This window comes from Balaenoptera ricei, chromosome 3 (genome assembly GCF_028023285.1).
Source record: "Balaenoptera ricei isolate mBalRic1 chromosome 3, mBalRic1.hap2, whole genome shotgun sequence".
Taxonomy (NCBI): domain Eukaryota; kingdom Metazoa; phylum Chordata; class Mammalia; order Artiodactyla; family Balaenopteridae; genus Balaenoptera; species Balaenoptera ricei.
Genome location: NC_082641.1, coordinates 149,151,646 through 149,176,672, shown reverse-complemented (window position 1 = coordinate 149,176,672; position 25,027 = coordinate 149,151,646). Strand labels below are relative to the sequence as shown.

The window sequence follows — 25,027 nt, the reverse complement described above, 5'->3', positions numbered from 1 at the left end:
GTATTAAAGGACATGATGACCTCGGAAGGCTGGGGCTCTTGGGGGTGTCTGGGTTTCACGGGAGGCACAAGGTAAGAAGGGAGAGAAAATTCCAGACTCACAAAATGCATTCAGGAGAGTGTATCTGTGCAGCGCCTGGCGTTTTATTTTTAAGGCCTCACTCTGCATAAATTGGCAGAGGCAGAGAAGGACCTGAATTAGGAATCCTTATTTTAAGAAAAGAGGCTGCACCCAATGCTTCTCATTCCCTAATTCCCCTAGAGTGACAGGAACTCCCTACCACAGTAGCTCGCTCGTCTTTGCACTGTGACTGGCAAGAAGGGAGGAGGGAGGGCCCGCAGCTGCAGACGCTGCCCCCTGCTGCCCTGCTCGCCTCCCCGGCCTCCCCCCAGCGCACCCTCCACAGCCCACCCTGCGTCCTGGGGGCTGGGTGGTCCGTGGAAAGCAGGGAGATGTTTGAGGAGGGGCTGCTGCAGGCCTAGACCGGGAGCCTGGTCCTCTGAATGCCTCTGGGCGAGGGGTCTGTGGATTGTTTCTTCTCTAGGGAGTGGCAGAGAGCAGGAGAGAGCAGGAGGGAGAGAAACACGGGAGAGGGAGCCAGAGAGAAAGCAGAGAGGGAGGGAGGGCAGTGGAGAGAGATGAGGAAGGGAGGCAGAGCCAGGAGTGAGGTGTGAGGGGGGCAGCAGAGAGAGGCCAAAGTCAGAGAGGGGGCGGGGAGAAGCCAAGAACTTCTAAGGAGAGGAGAAAGACAGAGACACACGCACAGCAAGAGTCAGAGAGAAGGAGATCGTGGAGGGAAGGGACAGAGGGACAAGGATGCAAGGAGAGGACAGAGAAGCAGACAGCAGGATGAAGCAGGCGGGAAGGACAGTCCTCCCACGGTGCCGGGCTGGGCTCCGGAGGGATGAGCAGCTTGTGCAGAGTGCAGACCCTTTGCCCGAAAACCAACCGAACCGAGGCCTCGATGATTTTTCGAAACCCGATATCCATCTGAGCATTTTCTGCAACAAACTGGGTCAGCCTCAGGAGGAGGAGAGGTGGGGTAGGGGCCGAAGTCTTCCATTATCTGACTGGCGGGTGCTGGGTGTGGTGGGAGGTGGTGGGAGGCGCGTGGGACCCTGGCTTTCACTTCAGTCCCCCTGGGAGGAGCCACCTCCTGAATTCAACACCCAACAGGGCAGTCCTGGCAACACTCAGCGCAGCATCCCTGCCCGGCGCCAGTGCAGCAGCCCACGGGTGCAGCGCCCCAAATCCCGCTTCCACGATGCACCCGCTCAGGTGAAGGCAGAGTCAGAAGAAAGGCCAAAAGCCGAAGGGCAGGAGAGCAGGTGAAACTGGGCCACACCAGCCAGAGGCTAGCAGAGGGCAAGCGAGCCGGGGAGGGGAAAGGACGGACACAGGGCTGGCCTATCCCCAGTCCGCCTCTGCCCTACCTGCCACGCAATCAGGTCCTTGAGGCGGCTCAGCTTGTCCTGGTCCTCGGGGTGGTCCCTGGTGTACTCTTCAGTGAAGAAGGCCTAGGAGGACAGACAGACGTTGGGGGTTCCCCGTTCCTTTGCTGTGGACCCCACGACCCACCTCTCTGGCCCTGGGAGAGGGTTCCATTTGATGGGGGCAGGAATGAGGCCATTCCTACGTGGATGGGCAACAGTCAGGGACGTGTAGGGACTGACGTTTCCTCCTCCCGGGGCTCAGACCGGCATCCACTGGGAAAGGGTCACAAACCCCAGGGAAATGGTTCTTGAAGAGGAGTCTCTGGACCCGCAGAAGCAGCATCACCTGGGAACTTGCCAGAGGTGCAAATTCTCAGGCCCCACCCGGACGTACTGAGTCAGAACCTCTGGGGTCGGAGGTGGGGTGGAGGCAGCTGTGTGTGAAGAAGCCCTGCCGGGGATTCTGCTGCCCAGGCAAGGCACCGTCCCAGGCGAGAAAACTCAGTAAGGAAGTTCACCTGGTGGGCTTTCCAGCTCCCCTCCCTCATCGTGTGTGACCCTGGCAGCCCCAGCTCCTTCTCGGCTCCTGTTCTCAGTGTGTGCACATACATACACAGACATATCACCCCTCAAGGCTGAACAAAGGATTACCAATGGACGACTCTACGGGGTGTCCAAGGGTAGCTGGAAGGGCTAACTGGAATTACTGTCCATGAGTTATACTATTGTGCCGTATTCCTAGTTTTACATCAATGGATGACATGGAAAAGATAATAAAGAGTTCATCATGAGATTTATGAGAATGAAGAGTCCATTTTTCCCTCAGCGTCCCATTAACGTATGGCCTAGGTGAAAGCCAAATAAGGACTTTCTATTCTATTTCAGCGCTGGGAAAGGTTATGTCTCCTTATTGAGTAATTATTTTCCCCCAGTGGAAAATGTGACTCATGTAACTGATGGCTTTTCCCTTTTCACCACGGACACCAGGAGGCTCAAAAATGAAATCTGTGGCTGAAATGTGTGGGGATTTCTTGGAGGGTCCTTATGACCTGAATATCTAGATTATAACTCTCGCTTGAGAGTTGATCTCCCATCCCTTCTGTATTTTCAGATTCCGTGTTTCATTCCTTCCCATTTCTAGAGGTCATTTCCATCATCTATAGAAGAGATGGCTTTACACAAGTAGCATGTACTTTGATTTGTGGCACTTGACTTTTATGGTCTGGCTCGTGGACATCCCAGAGCCTTTTCTTGACAAAGGTATCTCGATGTGCCCAGTGGGATAAGGGACCTCTATGACCCCTGACAGAGCATGGCATTGAGGGTGGGAAGGAGATGAGAGTGAGGCTATAGAAACTCTGGAAGGTGTATGAGTTCCAAACAAGCTGAAGTGTCCTTTTGAGGGACAAACAGCCACAGTTAAGATGAGTGGCATGTAGCTGTGTCTGCTCTGGGCCCTCCTGCCACTGCTCTGTCCCCACCAGGGCCTGGAGAGGGAAGCCCTCACCTTCTCATACTTGGCGAACCCTCCCATGACAGCAGGGTCCACGATTCCATTCAGGAGCATGGAGAGCGGGTTAATGGGGAGGCTTTCATCACTCTGGTACTGGTTTATCATCATCAGGATCTTCTCGTTGGCCATGGACATGGTTTCGATGGCGTTCTCCAGAGGGCTAATTGTGGTCTGTTGAAAATGAGATCACCAATAAGAAAGGGCCTCAGCAGGTCGCTTTAAAAATAGATAAAATTATTGGTATTGATTTCATTTGGGGTTGGAATTCAAATGAGGCAATGCTCCCCAAGGGGCTGTAGCAGGCTCTTGTGGTAATTACTGAGCCCTGGGGGTTGTCAGCTGTCTGGGGAGAGACAGGCTGAATTTGTGCTTAGCAAGAGAGGGATCTCCCTGGGGAGATGAAGGCAGGAAGTGTCAGGCACTCGCTGGGGTTTCAGAGGCTGGATGTGCTCCAGGGAGGGTTTTTCTTCTTATTACCTGGTGAAAGATGCTCCAATTCAACCCATCTGGTATTGGTTGTGCACCTACTATGTGTGAGCACTTAGCTGGAGGGATTAGAGCAGCAGACGATATGATCACCCGGCCTGGCCCACAGTAGGTCCCAAGACTTGTTATATGAGGGGTCACTGCTCCAAGGTAGATTCGGTTTAGTTGGGAAGATAAAACTAACCACCTCTTCAACACCTCTTAGAAAGCAAGATATAAACAGAGTGCCATCAGGTGCTAACGGGCATAACAGTGGTTCCCAAGAGCATGGGATCTAGAGTAAAACACTAAGCAAGAAGTCTGCAGACTTTTTCTGTGCAAGGGCCAGGTGTTGTCTGCGGCAACAACTCAATTCTGTTACTGTAGGAAGAAATCAGCTACAGGCAATATGTAAATCAATGAGCATGGTGGTTCCAATAAAACTATTTACAAAATTAGGCGCAGGTGGGCTCTGGCTCATAGGCCATAGTTTCCTGACTCCTGAACTAAACTAAGCGAATAAAAATGAGTGCAAATCTCAGCCATTTTTTCTGTGTGACCTTGGGCAAGTTTCCTAAATGTTCTGAGCCTCAGTTGACTTACTGGTAAAGTGAGGATAAGAAAACCTACTTCAAAAAGTAGCTGGAAGTTATTGTTATTAACTCTTGTAGGTGTCAGGACAGGAACTAGCAGCTGTCCTAAGAAGGGAAGGCTCCCTGGGTGGGGCAGGGTGGGTGGGGCTGCAGGGAAGGGCGAAGTAATCTGGGAAAACTTCATGGAGGAGGGGACCCTAAGTGTTGCCATCTGTTCAGTGGTGGTGCTACAGGACCTGCTTCCGTGGGGACATGGCAAAGATTAGTTGAGATAATATGACACTTGACTTATAGCAGAGTTCTTTAAAAAGAATATACAAATCAATTTTCACTGCAAAGTAAAGGAGCTGTTACAGTGGAGGATTACTGGACTGAATGTCAATATTATGACATAGCATGAGTGTGTTTCATGTTTGGTAATTGCAATCATTGTTGCTTTTGTTGTGGTCATCCATTTACAATGCTTGGTGTCAGTCTATTTATCTCTTGTAAAATACAGTGTGTGTGTGTGTGGAAAAAAAAAAAAAGCAAAATAATAAAACAGGCAAGCCATGGTGTCCCCTCCCAAAAAAACAAACAAACAAAAAAGATCTCTCTTCTACCCCATTTATGTGTATGTATAAATGCATTTATTTATTATTGATTGATTGGATTTTAGTATCCTTTCTAGGATTGGGCAAGAGGCCTTAGAAATGTGCAAGGTTTTGTCATTGGAACTGAAAATCCCTGTATTCTGAGATTCTCCAAGCACTGAATCTTTAACTTAAGGAAAACCAGAAAACCTGCACATCACCTAGGCAAGACCATCAAAAGATTTTCTCTGCCCAGGGCTCTGCATAAATAAATGAGCTTCCTGTAATAAGTAATAAGAATTAAAAATATGCATGCCTTTGTTAAAAAAAAAAATGCACCTGCTAGTTATTATAACTGTTGAGTATATGTGAAGGGGAGAACCAGCCTCTACAGCCATGCTCTTGGTCATCTTTTTAAACCATTTCCTTAAATCCCTGTGAAATCTTAGCCTCCTCACCCCGCTTCCTTGTTTCTGGACATTTCTGAAAATGGCTGTCTCTGCAGTGAGAAGGCCCTGGGAGTAGGCTCTCTTCTCTCTCTCTCTGTGATACAAGACACGGTGACACACAATGTCATCCTCTTTCCATCACACATGCACACACACAAACACGCAAACACATGTGAGTGTGCACGCGCGCGCACACACACACACACACACACACACACACAGAGCTGGGGGGGAGGCTGCTCGGCCTGGTAGAGGTGGCAGCCCATGTTCCACAAGCTGCAACCCATGGTCCAGTTTCTGTCAAGCACACAGACCAACCCTGCAGGGGCTTCTCCAAGCTGAGGTCTAGACTGAGTTCTAAAGGAAAATCTATCACAACCACTTGGACTGAGCCCAGTACCACACCTGGATTTCAACAATGGCCTGGTATGTCTGAGAGACTCATGCTTTACGGTGAGTTATTAAAAATGGAAAGTCCTGTTGATTGGCTTTCTTCCTCATTTCTGAAGCTATTTTTGTATCCCTATGTCTTTAACCTCGTTACAGACAACAGGACGGAGAATGAGAATGAACACTCCTTTGGATTCTCACCTCTGGACGTTTGTGTAGATGACTACATCACTCTCAGAGCAGAGCGATGGGGGTTACGTATTTGGTGGAAGACCTGGAGGTCCGGAGCTGGTAACAGTTATAAAAGCACTGATCACGGTAAAAGAGATGGCGCCATTTGTGGACTGCCTCCTCTGTGCCAGCCCATGCTGGGTGTGTCCCACACGTGCTCTCATTCAATTCCCCCAACAACAGGTAAGTCCTTCACCTAAGGGTAGATGGGGCAGCGCTGGGGAGAGAGCACCAGTGTCCTAATTCCAAAGGCGAGCTTCTCTCCCCGATACAGACCACACTCTGCTACCAAACTTGCCATACACTGGTTGTTAGGACTTGGTCAAGCCCTCAAATCTCTGGTCTCTTTCCTAAGCTGAGCCTCAGTTTCCTTACCGGCAGCACAGGTGTATAGCCCTTGCCCAGCTTGCTGTGCGGGGAAAATGAATTATCCTGGAAAATACAGTCAGCCCTCCATACCCTTGGGTTTTGCATCCTTGGATTTAACCAACCTCGAATTCAACCAACCACTGATACAGAGGCCCAACTGTATTCACTGTACTTATGCCCTTTTATGTAAGGGACTTAAACAACTGCAGATTTTGGTATCCGTGGAGGCTCCTAGAACCAACACCCTCAGATACTGAGGAGTAACTGTACTTTGGAAACAATTTGAAAGGCACTCGGGAAAGTGGTGATAATCCCTTGCAATCGAGTGGTGTTTCATATTCCTCAAAGGCGTCTCTCACTATCACCTTCATAAATCCTCTTAGGAAACCTCTGAACTGCGTAAGACAGACATTGTTATTACAACCTACTTCTACCACAGATCACTTTGGCAGTTCAAGTCCCATCTTTGAGCTTCAGTTTTCTCATATGCAAAATAATTTAAATAGACAAGAACTAGGAATGGGGTTGCACATAGGAGATGTGAAGGCCAAACTGGGCCTGGGTCTGTCATTTAGCCAGCACATAAGTTCTAATTTTTTAAAAAACTAATTCAGCTGGAAGGAGTTTGCCACAGCTTCTACCACTCCCTGTTGTCTTAATGTGATGAGTTCACATATTTACAGTATCTTCCTGGGCTCTGAAGGTATTTGAATTTGTAGCTCTTGGATTAAATGACCTTCAGAGTGTCTTTCAGCTCTGAAATTCCATAGTTTTTTCATGTCTATTTTACAGATGATGAAAACTAAGGCCAGAGATAACACTGTGTTTGTCCAACATCATATAGCTTGTTAATAGCCAAGTTGAATTTGGGTCTCTGACCCCCAGCTCAGGACTTCTTGTAAAGATTACATATTCTCAGGGCCAAGAAAAAGGAAAGGACCCTCAATAAGCAGAACCTACACTTGAATCCCATCAGAAAACACCTCTCTGTACAAACAGTACTGTAGTCAAGACAATTCATAAAAGAAACAACCAAAAACAAGATATAAATTCTATATCACAAAAACAAATGATTGGAGAGGAATTCACTCAGCACCCATGAAACTTCTGTGTCTGAGACATCCTGAAATTCTTGGTAACTCAACTGAGGGAGGTTATCAGAGATAAAGTCACTCTGGTCAACTTTTTGGAGGTTTTCCCAATCCCTTCTATCAGAGGGCATCAGGATAAAAGAAGTGAAACAAAAATGTTGACTATTTCTTTCCTAATTTCAGAATCCTGAGTTCAAAAAACAAGGTAAGCACTTCATATATTATGGGTTTCTGCAAATTAACTGAGCGATTGGTTGATGGATTTACTTAATAACTATTTTTTTAATATAAATTTACTTATTTATTTTTGGCTGCATTGGGTCTTTGTTGCTGTGCGTGGGCTTTCTCTAGCCATGGCGAGTGGGGGCTACTCTTCATTGCAGTGCATGGGCTTCTCATTGCAGTGGCTTCTCTCATTGCGGAGCACGGGCTCTAGGCACACGGGCTTCAGTAGTTGCAGCACGCGGGCTCAATAGTTGTGGCTCGTGGGCTCTAGGGCACAGCCTCAGTAGTTGTGGCGCACGGGCTTAGCTGTTCCACGGCATGTGGGATCTTCCTGGACCAGGGATCGAACCCGTGTCCCCTGCATTGGCAGGCAGATTCTCAACCACTGCGCCATCAGGGAAGTCCCTTAATAACTATTCTTGAGCACCAATTATGTGTCTAGGACTATTCCTTGCACTCAGAGATATGGCAGGGAACAAAATGGACAAAAATCTGTCTTCCTGGAGCTCACAGTGTAGTAGAGCTCATATTATAATGTTATTATATTTAAAATTCTAGATATTAAAAATAAACACACAGGCAAATTATGTAGTCTATTAGGAGGTGAGATACCATGGCGGGGGATGGGGCGTTCAGAGAGTGCAGGCAGGAATTCCTTCAGTTTGCCTACAGTCCCGTGGGGACAGCGAAGGAGGAGAGGCACCTTACTGAGCACCACCAGAGGAAAGCACACAGCCAGGGCCAATGGGTAGAGACTACGGCTTAGTAGAAAGTTTCTGATTTCTCACCTCAAAAATGGGATTCATAATATGATGTACTTCACATGGTTTTGTGGGACTAAACAGGATAATGTTACAAAGTCCTTGACACAGCACCTGGGACACTTATCCACGCTTATCATGCACCGATGTGTCCCATGAATAAGGGGCATGAGTAGTTTCTTCCTCTCCAGGGCACTAATTATCGGGGTGGGCTGGGGACATGTTAAGGAAAGAGGAGAGAGTGAGTCCATCCAGGTGCCTGGTATGAGAGGTTATAGTCAAACCTCACCTCTTTTACTAACCTTGAGCAACCCACGAACTCACTCGGTTTGCTCATCTGTAAAATGGGAGAATAATAATATCTACCTCGCAGCATTGTTGAGGGGTTTAAATGAGGTCACGCATAAGAACAGTTTAGTACATGCTCAGCAATGTCTGTTGATGTCATCATTGTTATTATATGTTCCCTAAGGTCTACGCCATGACTGTGAAAAGGAGATTGGAGGACCACCTGGCTGCTGGGGGCCCTTAAGGGCTGAAGGGGGATGGTCTCAATGTTGATCATGCAGTAACTTGAAAAAGTCAGTCAGACGATGTCCCTCCTCTGCTTCCAATTCACCCAGTGGAAGAGCCCATGTCCTTATGGTGCCTACAAGGTCCTATATGACCTGCTATCAGACTACTGCTACTCCTCCCTCACTTGCTCTGGTTCAGACATAAGCCTGTTCTGTCCCAGGGCCCTTGCACTTGCTATTTCCTCTGCTAGAATGTCCTTCTCTTCGGTATCTGCAAGGACCACATCCTCACTTCCTCCAGGCCTTTGATCAAAAGCCATTTAGCAGGAAGGCTTTCTACGACCATCCTACTTAAAATACCCACCACTCCTTCATCACCTTTCTCTTTTATTTTTCTCCATAGTGGTTATCTCCACCTGACATAGTATATATTTATTTAGGCTTTTTAGTGTGTCTTTGCCACTAGAATGTAAGCTTCAATGCAAAATCTCTAGGTGCTTGACATGCGTTAGGTACTCATTAAATATTTGTTGAATGAATAAGTGAATAAGACATCCTGAATATGTCCCTGCTTCTCCGATTTCGCCTCATTGTCCTTTGCATTCTGAGGGCTGCAAGATCCCCAGCTGTTTGAGGACATGGAGACCCTGAAGTGTGTTGAGAAGCAAAATACATGCTATCTGCACCATGGAGTTCAAACACTTGCATTCTAGCCAGAGCTTTGCCTCTGTGTAATTTCCTTTCTCTGAGCTTCAGTTTATCCAACTATAAAATGGATTCACAGTGAGATTCTGCAGAGGGGTCCCCAAAGGGCTGCTGGGAGGGGAGGATATGAGAGGGTGATTGTGTCGATTGAGTTCCAGGCCCTCTTCCTCCCCCTGCACCCAACCACAGAAGCTCCCCATTCATCAGCTTTATTACCGGATTTTATGGTACCTTTCATTTGCAGGGAAAAAAAAGTTATCTGATGCTTAAAAAAAAAAATTTGAAAGCAGGTAAACTGGATACTGCCTCAGGTCCCTTCATGCACTAGAATTCCTGGACTCCTGCAGTGGCTTTGAACAAAAGCATTTCCCTTTTTCCAGTCTCAGGAGGCTCCTGAGGCCACAGACTCACCTGGGACATGTGAGTCACCTCAAACCAGCGCAGGATGCCCGGAAGCTTGTACGCGGTCACAAAGGAGGTCCTCTCGATCCACATCGACTGTCCCGTGGGCAGGGGTGGCAAGGGCAGGAAAGCAACACACATGACACCTGACCGTCAGAGTTTGGTGGGAACCCAGCCAGGCCCCCAGGCCTCTTATCCACCCGGAATCAGAATAAAAATTACAAGACTCAGATATACACTCCCGCCTTACCCTGAAGAATTCTTTCCCAAGGTGAAGTTTAAGTTTTCCCTGGATTTAGGTCCAGTAAGTTTTTACCTGGGTCTCTGAACAGGCAGAAGTTTTAGGCAATATTGAATGCATCCACCTGCATTTTCTGGGGGGAGGTCTACAGTGTTTATCAGATTCTTAAAGGGGCAGTGACTCCTCCAGTGCAAAGAATCACAGTCCAAGGGAAAGAGCTGAGAGAGACGTGGAGCTGTCTCCTCGTGCCAGCCTCGGCCCTTGGGAATAGAAGACAGGGAGGTCCTGGCTGGGAAACACACAGTGACACTGGGGACTGTGAACTCCCTGTGGTTGAAAGGTTCATCTCACGCCAGGCCTGGGTTGTATCTTGAGGGTGGAGAGGCTCAAGAAATGAGAAAACAAACCCAACGGAAGAGCCTGGAGAATGGGTGTCATCGTACCAATGGAAGTTAGTGTTCCTTCCTTTGGCTTTGGATCAGATGCCCTCCCAGTTCTGATTCTGGCAGGTGCAGACTCTGTTTGGTAAAGGAGGCCCTGGGCAATGATCAAGGCTGCCAAACGGTAGGGGAGATACTTACGGCAAACTCATTCTCGGGGTCAACGGTTCCCCTGCGCACTGGCCGGGAGTAGTGGAACTTCTGCACGTAGTTGGACTTATAAAAGCTGCAAGACAGGAAGAGGCTGAGGCTCCTGATAGCAAAACCTGACCTGACCCTGTACTGTCCAGGGAGGCCCACTACAGTAAACTCCAGGTCTGGCAGAGTCCTCGCTGTAACATTTAAAACCAGGCTTTCCTTGTAAGATGATTTAGAAGCTAGTCGGTCTTATGCCCTCATGAGAACATAGCACCCCTTAGGGTACCCCCAAAGTTGGAATTCTATCATTAATGCACATAGTGGTGCCTGGGTTATTGTTTCTTGTGATCTCAATGAAGGGTCTGGATACATCTAAGGTCCTAGGCTAATGTCCCAGGGATATCTTCCAAGGATTTCTTTAGGTGTCCCAGCCATCCCCCAGATCACTCTCCCTTGAACCTCTAGGGCGGTTCTAACATCAGGGCCAGCAGGGCATGGTGCTAGCTGTATGGTGGTCATCCCCTGCCCAAGGGTGCCTGACCGAGAGGTGACGGGAGGCTGAGCTCCAAGCTGAGCTTGAGTATCTGCTCAGCCGCCTGCACTGGCGTGAGGCCGCTTCTCCCTGCAGGAACAGGCCTTTCCTCTCACAAAGGCGCTCCTGCTTCCAACGGGTCTTCCCAGAGGAGAGGCCTTTTCCTAAGCCACTCAAGGTGCTAAACTGGGTGCCTGGGCCTGAGTGGGGTGAGCCAGACAGCTTGGAGGGGGCAGCGTGGTGCCCCACAGATCCCACAGATGCCCTGCTTTGTTGCCTCATCCCTGACCTTGCGATCTGGTATTAAACAGATCACACCTGCCTTCATGCTGCTTTCTCTAATGTCCCCTATTTTATTTTATTATTTATTTTTTATTTTATTTTATTTTATTTTTTGGCTGTGGCTCACAACTTGTGGGATCTTAGTTCCCCGACCAGGGATTAAACCCGGGCCCTCAGCAGTGAAAGCGCTGAGTCCTAACCACTGGACAGCCAGGAATTCCTCTAATGTCCCCTTTTTACATCGTAATCTGAACACAACCGTTGTCAATGCATGACCTTAACAAATGCCTAAAAGATGTCCCTCTGGAGAAAGTGCTCGGCCTGAGCACCGTCCCTCTGTCCCCCACCTGCCTGTCGCCTGTCTGCCCATGCTCACTGGCTGTGGATTTCTGGAGCCACTCTGGGATCTACCTGAGCAGCCGGCTCTCCACGTCCACTTCAGCGAAGCCCACCGCTGCCTCCTGAGGACTCGCTCTGCCACAAGGTGAGCCTCACCCCTCGCTCCCCCCTGGCCATCTCTGGTGTCAGCCTTTCCAGGGGCAGAGCCCAGAGGGGTCATGGGAGAGGTGATGCTTCTCCCAAGAGAAGGGAGGACACGCTGGCTAAGATAGGGAAGGAACTAGAAGACACCAGGGCCTGTCCTGCCACCAGCTCGGCCTGGCAGCCCCACGGGATGCTCCTCCCCAACACTCCGTCCCCTGAGCTGTGGGGCTTACTTTATAATCTGGTCAGGCACCGGCTTATTCTTGAACCTTGGGTGTTCATCCAAGACGGGCTGGACAGTGAAACACTGGATGTCTGTGATTCCTGCCGTTAAGAGCGCACAACGTCTCGGTCGGGGGGACAGTTCCAAGCACAGCAGATCCCAGGTGAGACCTCCCAGGACAGTCCTTCTGGGCCCAAGTTTTTAATGAGTGACCAGCCTCGGGGTGCTGGCTGCCCACTAGGTCCTAGTGACCAGTTAGCGGTCACCGTGGTCCTTATCAGAGCTGCCCGTCACTTGCAACCCAGGCCAGGGCGCAGCCTCTGCTAACAGTTGGTTAGTAGTCCTTAATTATCATTATCACTGCTATGTTATTATCATTAACAAGAATAACGCCTAATGCATTTATAGCTGTCCATCAACTGCAGCGCACGTCTCCCCATGGTCTCCTTTCATCTCTCCGGTTTTGCTGAGCAGCGTCGTTAACGTAAATCGTACTTTCCAGAGACAAGGACATCAAGGTCAAAGAAGCTGGACAACCTGTTGAAGGTCACACAGCTTGTGAGCACAGAGCAAGGCCCTGTATTTGGGTCTTTTAACCCTAAGCTCAGGGTTCTCTGATTCCAGACTTCTATTCAGTGCAGCCCTCTGACCAGCAGCACCACCATCACCTGAGAGCTTGTTAGAACTGGTGAATCTCAGGTCCCGCCTCAGGCCTACTGAATCAGAGTCTGTATTTTATAAGATACTCAGGTGATTCATATGCACGCTCCAGTTTGAGAAGCACTGCTTTAGAGAAGGCAAATACATTCATTTTGTACTCCAACTCTGAAAGTTTGAGAGTAACTGTCTGGGGCAGGAATGTAAGGCCATGTCCAGGCTCAGTGGGAAAGAGTTCCATGATCGATTAGTGATGCCTGCCATGGGCACAGGATACAGGAGCGGCATCATGTGTGCCAGATCTTTGTCATGCCTGTTCTAGACCTTTATTCATTGTGAATCGATAATATGGCAAGCCAAATACACAAGGTCAGTAGTCACTGGTCCCATCCCTGGACCTTACTTCCCTTCCCCTACCTTCCATGGCTTCTTTACCCATCTCTCTTCTTCAGGTATCCAAGTACTCTCATCCCTCTATTCTACCTGATGACCACCATAACTCCAAAAACTCTTCCCCTAAGCCTGACACTTCTGCCAACTGAGGAATCACAGACTCCTCTTATTGGCATTCAAATATGCCAATATTTGAATATGGAGTATTCAGATATTCTAATATGATTCCAACTCATTTCCCACCATTATCTCTGAGCATCCAACAGACTATACTGTTCCCTTTGTTTGGACTATTTCCCCATAGCTCCATGAACATTCAATATATCCTCATCCAGGTGTCCTTTTCCTTCCTGACCCTCCAAATCAACGTATCTGTACTTAGGACTCTTATCTCTCCAGCTCCCTCTCTTCTCCCTTCTGTTGCTTCCCCACCAGACTGTGAGCTTTCTGATGCAGAGGCTAGGGCTCTTTCACACATAAGAAATGGCCAAAATATAATTCCAAGTTAAATTTAATCCCCCTCCCCCAATAAATTCACTTCATACTAATATGTTGGGGCTTTAATTGTTTTACCTCTGAAGAGTATTTCCACATTAAATGAGAGTGTCTCAGAGAGAGAGAGATACAGACAGACAGACAGACAGACAGACACACACACACACACAGAGGAGAGGGCAAGAGTGAGCAATACTTAACACAAATGAATAAACCTCACTGGAAGGATTTCCATAATCAGGAAAACTACCTTCCTTCTCAAGTCAAAGAGCAAACAGCCTTCTCTGGGAGGGAAATCACCCTGGATTAAGTCTAGAGCAGGAGTTGGCCAACTGTGGCCCTCGGGTCAAATCCTGCTCACTGCCTGTTCTTGTATGGCTCACAGCTAAGAATACTTTTTATATTTTAAAATATTTGAAAAAAAGAGTATTATGTGACATGTGAAAATATATTAAATTCAGATTTCGGTGTTCATAAATATAGTTTTATCGGGCACAGTCACACCCGTCCATTTATGAACTACCTATGGCTGCTCTCCCACCACAACAGAGTTGAGTAATTGTGACAGAGACACACGGCCCACAGAGACTAAAATATGTCTTATCTTGTCCTTTACAGAGAAGTCTGCCAACCCCTGTTTTAAAGTAGGTTCTAAGCCATGTCTACTGATCTTAGCAATCGGACTTGGCCCAAGAGAAGAATCCAAACCTGTCCTGGAGAAGCCAGTGACATCAGAGCCCTCCGATCACGTCCAGTAGGATGCATGGCTTGAGTCTCTCACCATGTGTTGAATGTATGCATGGAACCCTGTTGAATCTATACACAGAACTGTAGCCCCAAGGTCTAGGCAGAGGAGAGGGCGGGGGACAGGAGACACCCAACAAAGAGACCTTTGCTTTCAAATGTCTTCCACTAACTGGATACCTAAGTGAGAAGACATGAGATTTGTCCCCTTTTCAAACTGCTTGTCAGCTTTGCAACACATAAAGGCAAGAGAACAGAGCCTTAAGAGCTTAGATTTTGGCAAAAATCTGACCCGAGTTCAAATCCTAGTTCCATCAATTCCTGGGACCTGGTATAAGCTGCCTACATTTTCTTGAGCCTCAGTTTTCCTATTTGCAAAATGCAGAGTAATACTACCCAACTCATAGGATTACTATGAGGATAAAATGAAACAATGCATGAAAATGCCTGGTACGCCATCATGTTACAATAGTTAATAAAGAACATTCTGTTCATTAATCTTAAACAAAACAATGGCATTACAGAAAGAATGCAGACTTTGAGACAGATCTTGGAGTTCAAATCTCAACTCCATCATTAACTAGCTTTGTAACCCTAGGCAAACCACCTTACCTCTCTGCCCTGTATGTTCCTTCTCTATGAAATAGGGAAAATCAATACCCACCTAATAGGGCTGTATGGGGATTAGAAAAATTAGTTATAAAACACTCAGTCTCATGTGTGGCATGAAGAGGATATTTAGCAAATATCAGCCCTCCCGCTTTCCCTTTTCTACCTGGTTCCTGGAGCTGAATCAGGCCTGTGTATAATGACGTGGCCCAGTCACACATGCTCTCCCCTCCCACCACGAGTTAAAAGGTCACAGAGTTGTTCAACACCAGGATATCCACTTAGAAGGGCCTTAGTACTAATCCCATGTCTCGCCTATAACCAAACTCCCATTTGTTACCAGCCAGGCCCACCACCGGTTGCATTTCCTCCTGCAAATAACCATGGTAGAGCAGGCATGAAGGGCAGGCGAGCACAGTGAAAAGGTTACAGATGAATATTTATCACCCGAGGGGAAAATATTTGGATTAAGGTTCGGCAGACTTAGCAGACCAGCCATGCAACCTGTCAGCCCCATTTTAAAGGCTGTAACTTAATTTGTGCTACAGGGTGCAACACAGGAGCCAGGCTAGGTTAACGTACCCCTTCCCCCGTCGCTCAGCTGTCTGCCTTATCCTTGGGTCTGTACCCTCTCTGACCCCCTGAGCCCTGACCCAGCCCAGCGTCAGAACCGGCCTTATGAACATTATGCTTTGCTGCAATGGAGCCCATTTCCACCACGCTCTACCCAACCTCACTAGCGCCATCTCCTGTCACCTCGGGCCTTCTGTGTGCTCCAGAGAACTGGCTCCTTCGGTGCCGCCCTCCCTCCTTCCTTTCTCTATCTATCTCCTCTTTCTTCTTCCTTCTCTCTTGTTTTCTTTCTCTTTCTGTTAACCAGCAAGTATTTTCTGAGAGTTGGCTCTGGGGATTACTGCAGTGAGCAAGGCAGCACAGGTCTCTGCCCTCCCAGAGCTTCTGTTCTAGTTCTATCTTTGAAAGCACAACAGATAACGACAGATTGAGATCAATTCTCTAAGGCAAACAAACAGGGTTTGAGATAACAGAGTCCAGAAGGCTTCCGATAAGGTGACCAGGGAAGGCCTCTTGTGGGAGGTGACACTGAGTTAGGATCTGATGGGTGAGAAAGGAGCTGGGGGAAAGGCATTCCAAGCAGAGGGAAGAGAAAATGCACAGGCCCAGAGGCGGGAACAAGCTGGGCGTGTTTAAGGAACAGAAACAAGATCTGTGCGGCCAGAGAGAAAGGGAAGGAAGAGTCGGGGGCGATGACATTGGAGACACAGGAAGGGGTCAGATGACGGACAGACAGCCTTGCAGGCCTTGGTCAGGAGTTTTGATTTTATTATAAGGGCAACGTGGCACCATTTCAGTTCTTGGAACCTTTGCTTTTGCAGATGATGGTTCTTCCCTCTGTCTGGGACATTCTTCCCACCTCCCACTGACCTTTGGCTCATTACCCACCTTCAACATCGCCTTCCTCAGGGAAGCGTTCCCTGCCCTCCCAATCACGGCAAGCTGAAGGGCTTTCTTTTAGCATTGATCACATTTTTCTAAATGCATATTTAACAATGCAATTAGCTGTTCAATGTCTTTTACTTGCTAGACTGAAAGCTCCCTGGAGGTAGAACTGCTTTGTGAGTGTAGTCTCCAATGCCTTGTACAAGGCTTGGCAGAGTCAGGGCTGGTAGTACTCACCACAAGAATGAAGGAATGAGGGGGTGAGTGAATTTATCAATGAATGCAACATTTAGAGTTTCCTGAGATGGGTTCTTTTTGGATCCCACACTGGACACTAATACTGGCACCACTGCAATGATTCTGGCAGCAGTTCTGAGCTCTAAGACGGGGCTCTGTGGACTGGAGTCCCGGCAGGGCTGCCCATGCCTGGCCCTTGGCTGGGGCATTCCTTAAGGATACACTGGCCTGGGGCATTCTTCACATCATCCCCGGGGGCAGAGGTCGTGTTCATCTTCTCTGCGTTGGGGAACTGGCTCATCAGCTGCATCTGGAAATCTTCTCTTCGCTCATACTCCTTCCCTCGGTAGATGAACACTTTGTTCTGCAGAGAAATGACACCCATCAGAGATGCCAGGGCCCAGGCTTGGAGGAGATGGTTCAAGCAAAGCTGGGAGGCTTGTCATGAGCACAGGGCTGTGGTGACCTTCTACAGATCTCCCCACTCTCTGCTTCTCCCCAAGGGAAAGGAAGACCTCAAGTCACTGACCTTCTAGCTAGACACACCACTCCTTTAAAAAGATGGGTTCTAAAGGGAGAGGAGATCATGGATGTTGAGAACTTTTTCTTCAAACAATCTTATGTGCAGCTTCCAGAATAATTCCTCACTCAGCTTTCACTGTGTCACACCCACTCTCCCATTTACATGACCACAGAGTTTCCCTCCTGCCTTTAATGGACCATGTGGGCTGGACCTGTGGGCTGGAAGGGACCAGCATTCGGGTCCTTCATCACTTGGATCCATGGAAACACACTCTTTATTGTTCCTTGACCACGTTAGCTTCTTTTAGACTGGTAGTTTTCAAACAGGGGGTGATTTTGCCTCCTAAGGGATGCTGGCAATGCCTGGAAACATTTCTGGTTGTCACAACTCCAGAGAGGGCCACTACTGGAACCCAGTGGGTAGAGGCCCAGGATGTTGCCAAACATCCTTCAATGCACAGGACAGGCCCTCACAGCTACGAGTTACCTGGTCTAAAATGTCCAGAGAGCTGAAGGTGAGAAACCCTGTTTTAGACCATATCTGTGCCACTGTGCTGCCTCTAATGGCCCCTAAATTCTTCTGTCCAAACCCATGTCTGCCACTGACCTCTATGTATCAGTGTTTGTTTCCAAACCTGGCCTCTCATCACAAAAGCCTAGGAGCCTTCCAGAAGTTCAGATTCTCGGGCCTCACTCCAGACCTGCTGAAATGGAGTCTGTGGGAGTGGGACCCAGGAACATGAACTTTTAACAAGTTCCCCAGGGGTCTGTGATGCAGGATCAGGTGTGGGAAGTCATCTCTGTTCCAAGCAGGAAAACTTCACTAGCTACCCTCTCTGCAGCCCAACTCTGGAGGGCCACCCTTGACTGCCACATCGATTGGTAATGGTGAGTGGTTTATCTCCTTGAGGAGACTCAATCAGGTGAGGTCAGGTTTCTTTTGTATCTCCCTGACCTCAGGATTTTACCACAGACTCAAAGATCAGAAGGGACGCCTTCAGCTGACCTAACGCAACTCTCTCCATGATGAATGAATAATCCAGGAAAGCAGCAGTTCAGACACTGTGCTCCAGGGATCCCTGAGGGTCCCCAAGACCCCATCAGGGCCTCACAAGATTAAAACTCTTTTCATCATAACAGCCATTTTCCTTTTTCACTCTCATTCTCTCATGAGTATACATTTAAGGCTGCATGATGTGTGGTATCACAACAGATTGAATGCAGAAGCAGATATAAGAATCTAAGCTGCCTTCTCTTAATCTAGATATTTAAGAGATTTGCAAAAATATGAAACAATCTCACTTTTCGCACTAATTTTTTATTGGAAAATATAGCCATTTTCATAAAGATCTAATTTACGTTAACATATGATGGGTTCATTCTTCTTATTTTTAAATAAATTGATACAGTTGATCCTCCGTGTCTTCAGGTTCTTAATCCATGGATTCAACCGTGTATCAAAAATATTTGAAAAAAAATTCCAGAAAGTTCCAAAAGGCAAAACTTGAATTTGCTGCACTCCAGCAACTATTTACATAGCATTTACATTGTATTTGGTATTGTAAGTAGTCTAGAGGTGACTTAAAGCACTTAGGAGGTTATATGCAAATACTACACTATTTTATACAAGGGACTTGAGTACTGGATTTTGGTATCTGCAGAGGGTCCTGAAACCAATTCCTGGTGGATACCAAGGGACAACTGCATTTAAAAATCTTCTTAGCTTTAGTTTTGAGTATCGTAGATGTAGACAGCTAAAGTCTACAAATACAGAAGTTCTTCAGGGGCCTTCGTCATTTTTAAGAGAGAAAATGGCCCTGAGACCCGAAGGTCTGAGAACTAGTGCTCTGCTGTGCCTGCTGGATGGCAGAGCTCCTCCAGCCTCTCTGAGCACCTCATTCCCAGTATGCGGCGCTCACTACCTCACAAGGCAGCTCTGGTTGCTGTGTATGTGGAGAAACACGGGGGGTGGCTGAGGTGCTGATGATGGAGGGGGACTGGGGAGTGTGTGAGGGTGGGGACAGCGTTCAGACAGAGGAGGGCACAGGTTCTCAGCACAGGCAGAGCCTCAAAGCACAGAGGGAGAGCCGGGATGCCAAGGCCGCGGGTCCCTGGCCTGTGTCTGAGTCACCCACAGACTTACCCGGAGAAAGGAGGGGAAACCCTGGCCGTAGTATCCCACAGCGAAGTAGTCTGGCTTGGGTCTGAGGATTTTCATGATGTTTTCATAGAATTTTGCCTGCTGGACCTGAAAGAAGAAAACTCATAGCTTGTGACAACACAGATGTGTATTAAAGGCACATTCAACTCCAAGAGGCCACAGTTAAGATGGGATCATTCCACCAGAACCAATGTGCCGAGTGCACATGTTTGCACAGTCATGGAACTGTCTGTAATCATAATAGTAATAGCTGTAAGCAGATACCCTGTTAATCACTCTAGCTGCACCAGCACATTTACTTGCATTGCCCTCATGACAATGCCACGGAACTGTATCTCTGTTTTGCAGATAAAGACATGGTATCTCACAGCGCAGCCGGGAAGTACGGAACTGAATCCAGCCAGCTGTTCAGAGCCCCCAGCAGCATCGTCACTCCACTCTCACCGGAAGTGTGTTTGTGACGGCCTATGGATGGATAAGTGTTTCCGGATATAGATGTCTTCCTGTGCATGCACACCTAACATATTTCATCAATTCCAAGAGGTGTGTGTTTTTCATATTTTAACATCTTTGAAAATAGTTTGTGTTTTACTTTACACCTAATGGCATCTCCCAATTGCTATTAACTGGAGAGAAATCATGATGGGGCATGTAAAATAGAGTGGTGCATCTTAAATTGGACACAACATGGAAGATAGATGTGTGTGGCCCTGGACATGAAGCCTGCGCGATGTGGGCTTGGTGCACGGATGTGCATGCCCATCAGCGTGTGCATGAATGTATACTGGGTACGTGTGTGGTGTGCATGCATGTGTGCTCTGTGTGTGCCTGTGCACTGCACATGTTTAGAAGGCGTGCGTGCCTCCACACCCACAAACAACTATGTGGACAGACTCAGGTAGATATAAGTGTTTCTTGGTGCAAGTAGTGTGTGTGTTTGCATCATATCTTGGAACACTATAATCCATGCCCATCTCCCCACCAGAAAAAGCTATCAATCTTCTTCCAACATTCTGACTCTCATTTTATAGTTCCCTACAAACAGCTGGACTGGCATCTCAAAATGGGCTCAGATGGGGCCCTGGGGTCCTGGCTCTCAGGCCAGCGGGAAGAGAGTGGGGGGAAGCAGCCAAAAAGTTCTGCATTTTCCCTGCAGGGGTCACCCCCCCCTCCACCACCAAGCCCTGGCCTCTGCAGCATAAGCAGGATAGGCTGGCTTCCCCCCACTTTCCACTTGCACCACCAAATCACAAGCTTCGGGGAGCTAATGGGAATGGCCAGATGGGGAGCATTTTAATGTGATTTACCTGTTAATCAGAAAGCGCACATTTGCGTTTCTATTTAATTGGCCTAGTGATTTGTGGGAATTTTTCCTGCAAATGTAGCACAGTGTTTACCGGGTGGGCAAGAGCAGCAGCCCCAGCGCCGAGCAGGTACTTAACGCTCCATCTGAGAAACTGATGAGTGTTCCCAGAAGACCTCCCCTTGCAAATATTCCCAACCGGGAGGGAGCTGCTCAGCACAGCCCGGCTCCGCTCAGGCCCTGCTTCCGTGCCTTTCCTGGCGTCCTAACCCCACGCGGCTTCCCGCCCCGCCGCCCCCTCTCCCCAGCCTCTCTGCTGAGCCGAGGCCCTGAGCACCCGGCCTCCAGGGCAGTCAGCTCCCCCTGGGGACGGCTTACCAGGTTCTGGCTCAGCAGCTCATAGTCAAAGATTTCCATCTCATACTGTTCCGCCAGCTCCTTGCACAGACTGATGGCCTCTTCCCACATCTACGAGGAAGGTCGTGGAGACAACGGTTAGGGGGACCTCCAGGCTTGCAGAGCCCTTGCTGAGAAAGGGACCAGGGCAGCTCTCTCCTGGGACTGAGCCACGGGCCTTACTCTGGCCCGGACCCAGTCCCACACCCAGGGAGCTGAGCGTTTCCCAGGAAGCAGACCTATCCTCTGCCTCTCACCCTAGTTTCGTGATAAATAATGGAACACCCACAGACGAGGCTGAATACTTTATTTACGTGCTCTCGGGATCTTCACAACCACCCTGAGAGGTGACTAGTAGCAGCTGCATTTCCCAGGTGAGAAATGGAGGTTCAGATCAGCAGAGCATCTGCCCCAGGTCAAATGCCCAACCAAAAGCAGGGCCAGGACGCACACCTGAGTGTGACCCTCGACCTTGTGCTTAATTCCCTCCCTTAGAAGTGCTCAGTAAATGAACATCTGACTGCCTCAGCTCCCTGTGTGCAGGTGGGGCAGGGAGGTGGTGACCCCATTTCCCAAAGAGAAACGGTTCACAAAGAAGTAAGAGGGAAGCGCGTTTCTGGGGACAGAGTTGAGGCCAGATCCAGTTCTCCTGATGTTCGCTCTTAGGATCTTTCCACTCCGCCAGTCCGTCACTTTCTTTTTTCCTTTGGCCAACTTTCTTCTCTCCCTCCCTTCCTCCCTCCCTCCCTCTCTTTCTCTCACTTTTTAAAAAAATTGTGGTGAGGACACAACCTGAGATCTACCCACTTAACAGACTTTTAAATGCACAACACAGAATTGTTAACTATAGGCCCAACGTTGTACAGAAGATGTCTAGAATTTATTCATCTTGCGTAAATGAAACTTTACACCCATCACTTCTTAACGGCGTTATTTAGGGTGAGTGTGCAGGGGGCAGCATGAAAAAAGAGTGATGAAAACTTTTTTTAACTAGGTCTTTTCCATCTTTAAAAAAAATTCTGAAAAACAAACTCTGGACAGAGGGGGTCCTTTTCATTCGCTCCGTTTTGACTGAAACAAATAGATTATCATTCCATCCTTGATCAAAGGGGTCAGCAACCTCTGCAGAGGCAGAGGGAGGTGCTGGGTGGGCTGGAGATCTGGCAATCTCAAGGGACACCCATTACATTTCACATTTGGTTTAAAATGGAAGATGCACCTTAATGGAAAAGCTGGGGGAGGTGGGGGAGGAGAGAGGCGAGGTTGCCAAAACACAGTGTGTGCTTTGTCGCAAAAGTGCTCTCTCTGCATCCAAGCATAAAAATAAATAAAGGCAAGTGCTGAGTGGAGGAGCCACGGCTGTAAACCCATGGACAGCTTAGTGAGCAGCATAAAAATGCTTTATGTGCCAGGAGGAATCAAGTCCACAGACCAGGCTGGGCTGGGGCTTTTTTTTTTTTTTTTTTTTGGCTGCGTTGTGTCTTCGTTGCTGAGCGTGGGTTTTCTCTAATTGCGGTGAGCGGGGGCTACTCTTTGTTGCAGTGCGCGGGCTTCTCACTGCGGTGGCTTCTCTTGTTGCGGAGCACGGGCTCTAGGCATGTGGGCTTCAGCAGTTGTGGCGCGTGGGCTCAGTAGTCGTGGCTCAAGGGCTCTAGAGCGCAGGCTCAGTAGTTGTGGCGCACGGGCTTAGTTGCTCTGCGGCATGTGGGATCTTCCTGGACCAGGGCTCGAACCCGTGTCCCCTGCTTTGGCAGGCGGATTCTTAACCACTGTGCCACCAGGGAAGTCCCTGGGGCTTTCTTTAAAACCCCCAGGCCAGGCCAGGGGTCTGTTTAGCTCAAGTGGAGGTCTTTGCCAACTTCCCACCATAATATGCCAGAAATACTCTCCCCATGTGTTAAGAGATCACTAAGGGGCCAAGGAGGGGGACAGGCAAGGAGTCAGATACCTGGAATTTCCTTCAGGTCTGCCCATGTGGTCACTAAGACCTCTGACAGTCCCTGATCCCTGAGTCTCATACATTAGTTACTGAGCATCTGCTGGCTTCTGGGCATGGGATACACTGACGGAACAGTGATAAAAATGGACAAGACACAGTCTCTGCTTTCATGAAATAGAAGTGGGTAAAGCACACACATAAACAGATGTACTAGTTGGGTTTTGAGGGATGTAGAGGAGTCCACCAGGTAATGACAGATGGACTTATGGAGTAGAAAGTCATTGTGTGTGTCTAGATCAATGAGTCTCCATGAGGGGAGATATGGGGAAAGGAAGTTAAAGGGATGCTAAAGAGTTTGGGCTTCATTCTAGAAGCTACGACAGCAGTGACTTTCAGGGTGAGCTATACCCATCTGCCCCTCCTCTCTGCTCCCAAAGTACTTTAATACCACCTGTTCCCGCCTCCTTCCCCCGTTATTGCACAACACCAAAGGGTTGTGTGCAAAAAAAGATGATAATCGGTATGTCTGCTTTGCCCACTAGATAATAAGCCCCTTGACACTGGGGATTATGCCTTTTTCCTCTCTGCTCAGCGCAGAGTCGGTTGAACTGGAGAGTTGGCAGAGGACAAGGCTTGACATGTCCTTTTGGGGCTTTCACACTGTGACCGACTTAGCTCATAAACCAAGAGTAAGCTCTGACATCAAGTCAGCAGGACAGGAGGTTCCAGGGATGGCAGAGCCTCTGCCCTCAAGAGGCTTATAATTGTAAATTATAAAGACAGTGTTCTCCAACTGCTCAGCTCCTGGGAATTTATAAGCCCTTCCACAGACATTACCTCATTTTATCTTTCCAGGGAAGGTGGGAAGATCAGACTAAGACAGATGCAATGAACTGCAGTGACAGAGCAGGCCAAAATTAAGTATTAAATTGTGTCTTGATGAACTGTAAGAGGCCTGGCCATTCAGAGGAGAGGCAGAGCTGTACGGAAGCTGGAGGACTCAAGAAAAACTTGACAGAGGAAGTGGCCAGTCAACTGGGGCCTCGAGGGCAGAGTAGGTAATAATGATGACAGTTAAAATTTAACAAGCTACTACTATGTACCAGGTCCTATGTTAGGTGCTCTACATGCATTTTCTCACCTAATTTTCACAGTGCAACTAGGAATTACGTACTGTTAATGTCCCACTATTATGGATGGGGAATTGGAATCTCTGAAAGGCCAAGGAGATTGTCGGTGGTAGAGGAACAAGGCTTGAAACCCAGAGCCTGAGCACTTAACCACCATGCTACGTTTCCTACAGCATTTGGGTTGGTGTTTCCTGAAGGTCTACTGGAGACTGGAGGATGGGCAGTAGCTGGTCTGGCCAACCTCCAGACCTAACCCAACAAAACATCCTGTTCTTGCTGTTTAGAGATCAATGATGGTACCATGATGTCATTCATACATTCAATTAATTAAGTTACTCGATATATATCTACTGGGCCCCATATGTAAGGCTCTGTGCTAGCTACAGGGCACTCAGCAGCGGACAAGGCAAGTCTCTGTGCTCAGGGCCTTCTAAAGTGGGGAGCCAGACATGAGCAAGTAAAAACAAAATGATCAAGGTCATGTCTGATAGTGATAAGTACTTTGAAGATAAGTCAATAAGAGTGACTCAGGGCAGGAGTGCTGCTGTGTCTCAGGTGGTCTGGGAAGGCCTCCTTCAGGACATGACATCCTTTGCTTGGGCAAAACCCTGAGCTGTGAGAAGGAGCTGGCCATGGTAAGATATGGAGCAGAAATGTTCTAAGCTGGGAAAAGCAAGTGCAAAGGCCCTGAGGTGGAAAAGAGCTTGGCATAGAGCATGTGAGCAAAAGGGAGCCTGACAGAGATGAAATGAGAGAAGTAGTCAGGGGACAGCTCGTGTGGGGCCTCATGGGTCATGGGAGGGATTGTGTAATTTGTTCTAAGTGGATTGGGAGAGCCATTTGAGATGACTGTAAGCAGGACAATGGCGTGATCCAATGCATGTTTTACGATCACCGTTTCCCATATGGAGGATGATCTGTTGGGGGGAA

General features: G+C 48.3%; 1 protein-coding gene across 1 annotated transcript in view; it reads right to left on the bottom strand.

Moving 5' to 3' along the window:
• DOCK2 (dedicator of cytokinesis 2) overlaps positions 1–25,027 on the bottom strand; it is a 385,217-nt gene that overhangs the window by 13,762 nt on the left and 346,428 nt on the right. The window contains exons 37-44 of the mRNA XM_059917659.1: positions 21,011–21,100; positions 19,312–19,416; positions 16,869–17,010; positions 12,064–12,145; positions 10,537–10,621; positions 9,724–9,810; positions 2,941–3,117; positions 1,434–1,517 (exon numbers count right to left, since the gene is read on the bottom strand). Coding sequence (XP_059773642.1) covers positions 1,434–1,517; positions 2,941–3,117; positions 9,724–9,810; positions 10,537–10,621; positions 12,064–12,145; positions 16,869–17,010; positions 19,312–19,416; positions 21,011–21,100 — 852 coding nt within the window. The remainder of the gene's footprint in view (positions 1–1,433; positions 1,518–2,940; positions 3,118–9,723; positions 9,811–10,536; positions 10,622–12,063; positions 12,146–16,868; positions 17,011–19,311; positions 19,417–21,010; positions 21,101–25,027) is intronic.